Below are 10,246 nucleotides of genomic sequence, written 5' to 3' on the forward strand. Positions count from 1 at the left end.
AAACCACTCATTGTGAAAAAACTACTTTTTTCTTTGAAATGAAATTTATTTATTTTCAACAAGTTTTATAAAAGATGGTGAGAGTCATAAAGTATGTGTATGTCTCTCTCTCTCTCTCTCTCTCTCTCTCTCTTTGCATAAAAAATACAAACAATAAATGATAGTTTTCCTTTATTATTTAAGTAATTTACATTTTACTTTCTATTATATGTATTGGGTTTGGATGTTTTTTTTATTGCGGCCGAGCTGCACTTCTATATACGAAAATATATTATCATTTAGCAATAAAATGTGCAATACTTTGTCGTAAAGTACATGTATTTCAAAACTATTATCTCTAATCTTATCATAATAATTTATTATCTCTCGAACATGTTTCATTGTAGCTGACATGGAATTTTACAGAGATGGTAAGGAAAAATAATAATGTTTTTGTGAATTTTAAATGGACGTAGTACATAATCCTTTTTGTGGCCCCATTTTTTTTATCTGATGTGTGTGGTATGCATGATTCTATTTTTCTTGCTACTGTATATTGAGATGCGACTAGGCTAAACAATTGTATTTTTATTAGAATAAAAATAAATTAAACAAAAAAAAGTGTTTCGGCTTACTGCTTTAAAGTAAGGAAAACAAATAATTATACTCCACTCCCAACTTATATTCAAACGAATGGATTCAACTGCTTTCCTCTAGAAATTGAGCACGTCTTGCGTGTTTTCAGAAATATTATCACAAAACATTGTCACCCCTCTACTAATTTGTGGCAAACAAAAATCATATTTCAAGAAACTTAACCTTATTATCGTAATTTTTTTTTAGGGCCATGTTTGCACAGCTCAAATTCATTTTCTATTGGCCACAGTATTTCTTTTTGGAGATGCCATCCCGCACCCAGACAGTGGTCACCGACTGATTGCAGACCATCCTCACCAGAGGTACAACCCCTTGAAGGATGAGTGGGTTCTGGTGTCCCCGCACCGGACCAAGCGGCCGTGGAGCGGTCAAGTGGACTCCCCGGAAGAGGAGGAGCGGCCGGAATTCGACCCTAACAATCCTCTTTGCCCAGGAGTGAGGCGGCCCAGCGGCAAGGTGCACGTCTAGTATTGCCTTCACGGAGCCTGCGTAGGGACAGGCGACAAATTGTTTCGTGCAAACATTTTATCTTTTTGATGATGCCATTTGGCTGTACGTATGCTGCATTTTATTGGCCCAGCGTTACCCGCGCTCTCGTACTTTCAAGCTAGTGTACGGTGGATTGGTCCAAATACAACCAGCTTTGTTTGAAAATAATGTATTCTTGTAGTTACACAAGGGATGATGACAGAAAATCCAATATGAATGCTCAATAAACACATTACCTTCCCTAAAATGTAAGGTTGAATTTTGTAGTTATGGATGTGTGTGAACCAATTTAATTAACTTTTAAAAATATTATTGTGGTCAAGTAGAGCGAGAAAACTGTTACACGTTATTTCCACCAACGTTCTTTGCTCCGCTGCTCCCCTGCAGTGTGTTGTTCACTTCCAGGTGACTCCATGCTACACGTCGACGTACACTTTTGAGAATGACTTCCCTGCGCTGCTGCCAGACAGTCCCAGCCCTGCGGGGGGCGGAGACCCTCTGTTCCAGATGGCCCCGGCGCAGGGCACGTGTCGCGTCATGTGCTTCCACCCCAAGTCCAACCTGACACTCCCTCTCATGAGCCAGAGTGAGATACGAGCCGTTGTGGACGCGTGAGTTGCCAGTCGTTTCCATCAGTCGTGCTTAATAATAAAACCTAACCATTTAGTAAATGAATTCAAACAGTTTGTCAAATTAATTTTCTTAAAACAATAAATTTGCTAGAGCGATAAGGTGTTTAGGGACACTATTTTCAACAAACGTCAGGAGCCTGGCCCCTGGCATGTATATTTTGATTTAACTACTTCTTGGATTCTGGATTGAGGCAATGTTTGTGGAACAGATAAAATGCTTGATGTTTCGGCATGCCTCGTGACAGCCACTTCAACATCAGTAAACAAGAGTTGATCATTGCCATTGAAAATGCACGCAGAAATGTTGAGCACTTCATTTTTGTGAACGGGTCTCAAGAAGCCAAAAAGCAGTTCGTAACTCTGACCTACGATTTGGAATTATAAACTGCATAGCTCACTAGCAGTTCAGAACTCCCTCCCCTGTATTTGTTTCATGGTTCTCCACTGTTCTGTGTATAAAATTTAAATTTTTAGATCCTGAATACAAACATTAAATGAAATAGGACCTGTTAATTGTTTCAGAAATACCAATTACAGTATTTTTTTTATTGGTTGTACATGGTTTCCTCTGATCACACTGCTTTAGAACTAAACAGTAAAAAACTAATTTTTAATTCAATTAGACTATATCATAACATTACAAACAGTGATAATTCATAGACACACAAGCTAAATTTTTTTTTAAACTAACCAAACATTATTGCTTTTAAAAACGCAAGACTGTATCTCCTGCATTTTCATGTTTTGATCATTTTTTTTTTTGTAATTTTATTGCATATGGTTGTAGAAAAAAAAATTTAACAGTTAATGTGGGTTACAATAACATACCAAATTCAGAAGTTGTTTTGAGATTTATTCTTTTTCAAATCACGTGGTACAAACACTGAACTCTGTCTGCACTGTCGCTGCCTCGCCGCAGGTGGGTGGAGCAGTTCTCGGAGCTGGGCAGGCGGTTCGCCTGGGTGCAGATCTTCGAGAACCGCGGCGAGATCATGGGCTGCTCCAACCCGCACCCGCACTGCCAGATCTGGGCCTCGGCGTTCCTGCCCAACGAGCCGCGCGTCAAGGACTCGAACCAGCGCGAGTACTTCCGGCGGCACGGCCGGCCGCTGCTGCTGGACTACGTCAGTCGGGAGCTGGAGCGGAGGGTCAGCACGCCTGCTTCTTTCTGCTACACTCTCACTTTCATTTAGGTTCCGTGTCTTGTATTGCCGACCGAACTTCAGTTCTCTACTCTTCTTCCAGGATTTCTGGTCGCCTCTCTTCTCGTAATATGCATAAACCACTTTGCTCCATCATAGTTCTCGCACTAGTGATCAACATTCAGACTGTCTGTGATGTTTCCCCCTTGCCTTCCTCCCGAATGACGAAACAGAAGATAAAACAAGAAACTTTCAAACAGTATCTAAAAGTCAAAAAATATATGCAGTGAAATCTCATTTTAAAGTATGTACCTCACTATAAAAGATTTGTCACTTAAAAGTAGGGGTGTGCGAATACTCAAAATTGCAAATATTCGTGCGAATCAAATATTTGATTTGATTCGATTCACATTCGAAACCAAATTAGGTATTTGAAATTTTCAAATATTCAAAAGTTTTCGAATGTATTAATACAGTAGAATCCCGCCGATGCGACCCCCCTTCTGATGCGTCCATTCCGTTTATACAACCGTTTTTTGCTACACTCTCAGTTTCCATTCTGGTCACCTCTCTTCTCCATCATAGTTCTCACACTAGTTATCAACATTCAGACTGTCTGTGATGTCTCCCCCTTGCCTTCCTCCCGAATGACGAAACAGAAGATAAAACAAGAAACTTTCAAACAATATCTAAAAGTCTAAAGTGTTAAGTTAAAAAATATATGCAGTGAAATCTCATTTTAAAGTACCTCACTACTAAGGATTCGTCACTTGAAAGTATATATTTCAAGATCACTACATGACAAGCTGCCGTCTCTACAGAGTGTTGGTTCCGGCAGGAGCGCGTGGTGGTGGAGAACTGCGACTGGGTGGTGGTGGTGCCGTTCTGGGCCGCGTGGCCCTTCGAGACGATGCTGCTGCCCAAGACGCACCTGCTGCGACTCTCCGACTTGTCGACGGCCCAGCGCGACTCCCTCGCGGCCATCATCAAGCAGCTCACCACTCGCTACGACAACCTGTTCCGCACCTCCTTCCCCTACTCCATGGGCTGGCACGGTGAGTGACCACACGCACAAGCCAACTGTCTCTTACGTGCACCTATGTGCCGTTACATTACATGCAATGATATACACATAAAACAGGCATTTTTAAATACATCCCAATTTTAAGAACATATATAATCGTGGGTGTACAAGGAAAACCCACTAAGGCCATGAGATATTCATGACAAAGTCCAGTTTAATGTGTTTCATGACAAGTATATTATATGACAAGTATATTATCATGTTAGATTAAACATGTTTCAGTACCGTTTATATTTTACAATATTTTACAAACCCATATGAACATTTAAAAATCAATTTTTCTCAATATTTCATTATATGGACTTAAAAGGGATTCCTTGTACGCCCACGATATTAAAGCTGGCTAATCACGGGTGAGTGCAAGAGACGTAACTGGTATTATTTTTCTCCCCTTCCTTCCCGCAAAGTGCCACGGCTACCTGGACCTAGCCGACCGTATAGCTGTGTATCAGCGCCATGTTGGTGATAGCTGCCACTTCCAGTTACTCTCATTTATAATTATGTCACCGTGTAGTGTACGTTCACAGGCACTCTTCACTCTGCTATGTGGAAGGAAGAACATTCTGCACTAAGTAATGATTTAACAAAATATATACATGTTTATGTTATTTTTAAAAATTCATTTATGGACAGATTTGATAAATGTAAAGTCCACCCACCAGATATTTGTGCCGGGAGTTACGGCAGAAAAGAGAGTCTTACTTAAAGCACACTGTTAAATTAAGTTAAATAATCCTGCGATTGTATAGCTCCACAACATCAAAGATACAGGAGTCTGTTGATGTATGAGAGCTCATTCTTCACACATTAGGTGCCTTCAGTGTGAACACAGGAAACAAACTTGTAGTGAGTCACTATTTGTGGATGACCAGCTACCTTCTGGGTACGAGTGTTGATGGTTGTTAGCAAAGGACGTCGGGAACGGATCACGAGACTGTCAGGATGTGTTCCAGGGGCTCCGACCGGGGCGCTGATGGATGCAGACAACGAGCACTGGATGCTGCACGCCCTGTATTACCCTCCGCTGCTGCGTTCGGCCAGCGTGCGCAAGTTCATGGTGGGGTGAGTGTTACGCTTTGCAGCCCGTTGCGCGATTTCCCCGAGTTTTCCAGACTATCCCCATGAGCGGGAACCCTGATAGAATTTGTAATGAGCATGGTACAATTACATACCGTAATCTGTTAATGTAAATTTGTGCAAATATTAACAATGGTTTATTTGCAATATAACTAACACAAGTTATGATTTTTTTTAATATTCACAAAATATGTCACTTTTCAGACTATTAAAATGACAGTACTCTATATTAATAGCTTAAGGATGTTACCAAATAAATACCCATTGAAAGCACGTGTAACCAAATCACGTTTTTAATTCCATTACCACCAATATTCACAACTAGTAAAGGGTTGCCAACCTCAGCAGGCATTAACTGCTAGGGAGGTTGCTGATGGACAAGCCTACGCGAGTAACTGCTGCAAGCGCGTGTCTTGCGACGGTCGCAGGTACGAGATGCTGGCGCAGGTCCAGCGAGACCTGACCCAGGAGCAGGCGGCGGGGCGGCTCCGAGACCTGCCCGACCTCCACTACAAGCTGGTCGCGACCACCTGCTCCTGATCGCCTGACAACCCCACCCTGCTTCGATGCTGGCGTGCAAATAAATGTACAACTGTAAACATTTATAATAAATCTGTTTTTAGGAGTAAATTAGTTTGTCAGAATCCTCTTATCAGTAGATACCGGAAAAATTTGTGGGTTCAATGACTTCCAGGATAGACTCCAATTTCCTCTACATACTCGGGCAAATGTCAACTGTTCATTGGCTGCTGACTTGTGAGTCGTCTCGACTGGGTGGCCTGTGATTCGACACTTCTATGAGTGAGGGTCTCTAATTGGCCCTCAGTCCTCCAGATTAACAGTGAACCAATGACAGAAGCAGCACTAAGGTATAATTATTTGAATTTTAGCATAACACGAAATGAACCCGCGAATTTTTCAGGTCTCTATCTATCAGATTTTTGAGATGAGGTTTAGCACTTGTAACAGAAACAAAATGTTCAATATGATCGTAAAGGGCTCCTAAGTGTTGAGTTACCACACCCCCATGCAAAGTGGTGTCAGTTTTGATTGAACCTGTAGTCATCGCAGCAGTGCAACTGGCCAGTTGGCTGCACTGACACAGTGTTCTGTCAGATACACACTGCACCTCTCTTGCTGAACCCAGCCCCGTGAGTCACGACGTGATTCACTCCACAGCCGCGAGCACGTCCACTCACTCGCTGGGAAACAGAAAACAAGTCTACGATACTACGTGTTCATTGAAATACAAAATGCTGGGTATCTACAAATACCTATTGAACCGATTTCGGGACTTTTAAAAAACTGTTTAGCAAATAGTTTTATTACACTGGTATTTTTTTTAAATTTTAATTTTATATCTACAAACAACCAAAATCAAGCTTATATCAAATTATCAAGCTACATCTATTAACAAACAATTAAAACCTCTCAAATAATGACTATAGCAGTTTTCGAAAACATGCTGAATAAACAACGGAACAGTAAAAACAGAATTACAGAATTCAAAAGGTCCTATAAAGCTTAAAGTTAATCGAAGAAAATGGCAAATTCAGTACAAAAATTTCTACAATTTGCAGGAATATACACATTTTTAATTTAAGAAAATAAACATTTCAGAGATAATTTCCACATGTGACCACAAACTGAAGGTAGACATCAAAAAAACAAAATGTAAGTTAGCAAAGGTCTGCTGGAAATAAAAGTTTTGCTGACTTTCAGGATCATTGCAGTTTATTTTGATACTTTTTCTTTGACTTTCGTGCCCAGTTCAGTTTCCTTAATTTTTTGTGACTTTTGTGATGAGCAGACACCCTGATAAATTTACTGCGCATACACTGTAGTTAAAGCACCTTAAAAAATAACTTGTTTCATGAGGATTGACTTCCCGCATCCCCCTCCTCCCAGCGGTGAGCCACTTTGTTCTTGGTCGAATGGTAGCTCAACTCGACGTCACCAGAAGAGATGCAGCACTTCACCCGAGTGAACTTGGCAGCGACACTGTTGTGATGTGAATAGCATGAGACACTATTATTACTTTTAAAATGCACTCCACTGAGAAGGGTCAACTGTTCTGCAATAGTTTTATTTTTTTGACAATTTGATTAAAAAATCTATACTGGAAACCCTAATAAAATAAAAAGTTTTATGCTAGTGAATTGCTAAAAATAAATTTACTTAAGAATTTTCAATATCTTAACATTATTAATACATAATATCTACATGCATATATTGACTTATAAACCATTTAAAAACATTTAAAATAATGACTAGCACAGTTTTGGAACACACTAAGAATACACAACAGAACAATAAAATCAGAATTATAGGGCTAATGAATAAATACTACAAATAGCAAACACACATTATCTGAGAAATTAATATGAAATATCTTTACAAGTAATAAGCACCACAACTTTAATTGAAACAATTTCAGTTACGAGATTTTTTTCCCTATAATTGCATTGGTTACATTTGTGGGTAAAGCATCTTGCAAAGTTAATTTCTTGTGCATCGCACATTGGTGATTGGTGACAGTATGTTGGGTCAGAGGTATATATATGAGTAAGTTACGTTTTCTTGTTTGAACAAACACAGCCCATCACATTAGTTTCGTGATATTTGATGTAGCAACTCTTCGAAGGTATCCAGTGCTGCATACTGGAACCGTCACATTGTAAACTTTGTAGCATTATCTCCCGATTTTTTGTACTGTGTATAGTGTTTTAACACTCAATTGGTACCGTGAGCATTTGGTGTGTCATTTTTCATGTCTCACAAATGAGCATTCTGTTGGCCTTACAGGTGAAAAAAAGTTAACTGAAACCAACACTTCTGTAAAACACCACTAAACACGCTAGGGCAAAGACGAGCTCAAGTCCTTGGAATATTAGCTGAATGTAACACAGCACAGCCTCCAGGCGAAGAACGTAGGTTTGCCACAAGAGGAAATACAGTATGCCAAGACTAGAAGGTAAAAGAAGACATAATGAAGCAATAAGAGCTGTTACACTACCGGTTAAATTTCCCTTCATACCCATGAAGATTCGCCCTACCTCAGTGACACAGAGAAATATCAGCAACAACATTTCTGACGCAAAAGTATCTGATGGGTAATGTAAGTGAATTAATTTAAAAAACATCACTCCAAATTCACATATAGCCAGCATTCCGAAGTAAAAAGAGTTAAGATATAAAAGCACTTCAAATGGCAAGGATGACTGGACTACGTACACCATTGTACCAGCTTTTTATTTTTTATTTAATTGCGTCTGGCTCACAATAAAGCGTACTGTATTATTAGTGCCTCATAATATATATTTATGATTTTTATAAACAAACGAAAGTACGTTGTTTACACGAAATTTAAATAATATATATTTTTACTTTTATTTTTACCCTAGAAGAAAACGTAGAGTTTGGGAATAATTGCTTAAGCACATGTTATGTTCGATTCTGCTCCTCTTTTGATTCTTTGTTTGAAATAATTGAAATTTCTTGTTTTTCGATATCAGTCGTTTGATTGGATTCATCCATATTAAATATCCGTTTATAACTTAAACTCCCGCTTTTTTTGCCTGTACTACTTTTCTCCTCATGGTTGTTCCACTTAAACCCAGAACTTTCCAAGCAAAAGTGACTCCTTCTTTCTATCATCTATTGGAATACCAAAATAAGAAAATTATTCTTGGCTTTAAGTGTAAGAACTACGATCCTTAATCGGCTGGACGTGAAAATGATTTTTTTTCCGCACCAGCCAGTATATAAACGAAGCAAGAACAAGATATACCTCTGGGGAAAAAGTTCTTACAATAGGGTGGTGAAAGATCTTTCATAATGTCACTGCGAAAAAGGATTTACCCTTAACTTTAAGGTACCAAGATGCTACTTACTAATTAATAAATACACAAGTGTTTAAAGAATGGTTTATTCTTAAGCACAAAAATGTATTTTATGATGGTCTAAGAGGAAATTAGGAGCAATAAATTTGCATTTCACAAGATAACTCTGTAGCCAGTCCCATTTTCCTTTGCCTTATATTATTGTGTACTTAAACAGACCGATAAAGTTTCTGTCCTCATTCTGCCCCGCGCAGTGTGTTTTTACTTATAAAATTAAACAATTGCTGACGATTTGCTGCTATTTGGTGCATGTGTCTCATACTGCAGCCATGCGGCGTGAGGTGATCACACTTCCAATTTGTCCTCGTAATTGCTAGATTTGCAAACAAAATAAAAATGTTTTTGTTATTGCAAAACTAGTGTTATATTTAGTTACAACTGTAGAGTGAACATATTCACGTGCGGTTATAAGATTGACTTGCGACTCAAAAAGTACTTTTTTGGAAGTGATATTTAGGGCATTCAAATCGCATATGTTTAATATTGCTTCATGTATAACAGCAAGTACAATTATAATCATCTGGAATGCCAATTTTATTAACATGCTTTTATTAGTTACATGTGTATGTATGTTAGTATGTAATGGAAACTTTGAACATGATTTAGACCCTCTTAAAAACGTCTGATTAACTCTAAATTTGGCATAATTATCAAGGACTGATGACAATTCAATATTTTACACAGTTAGACCCGTTATAATTACTAGGATAATCAGGATTAGCAATTTTACTATAGTTCTTCAACAGGCTATATAAAATATATATTTTAAAATATCTACTCAAACTCACTTTAATAGTAAATTTATGTAATAAAGAATACCTACTAAAAAATGAAAAATAAATAATAGGTTAAAAAACTAAAAAAACACACATTTATAGAAAATCCGATTAAAAAATGAAAAATAAAATAGTTTAAAAAAAACTAAAAAATAAAAAACCACGGTTTTATAGAAAAACCAACAAAAAAAGACAAAATAAATTATTTATAAATTTGAATTAAGAATAGTGTAAATAAGAAGAAAAAAATATTTTATTGTAAAAAAAAGCATTGGGTGTATGGTGTAAATAGTTATAAAAATATTTTATTGACATATCAGTAGAAGGATTATCATTTTGATAATATCTTAAAAATGTTATATAGTTGGCGTCATGTGTAGCATTTTATTCGTTCGCAAACGATAAGTGATATTTATTTTTCGAGGCAAATTATCAAATAAGATTGTATTGATTGCAGAGATATCTTGATAAAAGTATCATTTTTTTTTTTTTTTGGGGGTTTCCATAT

At 37.8% G+C, this 10,246-nt stretch overlaps 1 protein-coding gene across 3 annotated transcripts; it reads left to right on the forward strand.

Annotated features, from left to right (window-relative positions):
• The first annotated feature begins 121 nt into the window (after nt 1-121).
• On the forward strand, nt 122-5,690 carry LOC134537406 (probable galactose-1-phosphate uridylyltransferase). Of its 3 annotated transcripts, none has more exons than XM_063377784.1 (7): nt 122-410; nt 923-1,092; nt 1,531-1,736; nt 2,677-2,905; nt 3,738-3,954; nt 4,937-5,045; nt 5,489-5,690. In XM_063377784.1, exons 1-7 carry the CDS (start codon nt 392-394, stop codon nt 5,598-5,600), a joined length of 1,062 nt encoding a protein of 353 aa, XP_063233854.1. In that variant the 5' UTR covers nt 122-391; the 3' UTR covers nt 5,601-5,690. The 3 variants fall into 3 exon arrangements, with proteins under 3 accessions (XP_063233854.1, XP_063233857.1, XP_063233855.1); XM_063377787.1 differs by lacking the exon at nt 122-410 and adding an exon at nt 524-623; XM_063377785.1 differs by lacking the exons at nt 122-410; nt 923-1,092 and adding an exon at nt 1,182-1,188 and having other exon boundaries at nt 1,513-1,736.
• Nucleotides 5,691-10,246: the final 4,556 nt, after the last annotated feature.

Source organism: Bacillus rossius, chromosome 12 (assembly GCF_032445375.1).
Source record: "Bacillus rossius redtenbacheri isolate Brsri chromosome 12, Brsri_v3, whole genome shotgun sequence".
Lineage (NCBI taxonomy): Eukaryota > Metazoa > Arthropoda > Insecta > Phasmatodea > Bacillidae > Bacillus > Bacillus rossius.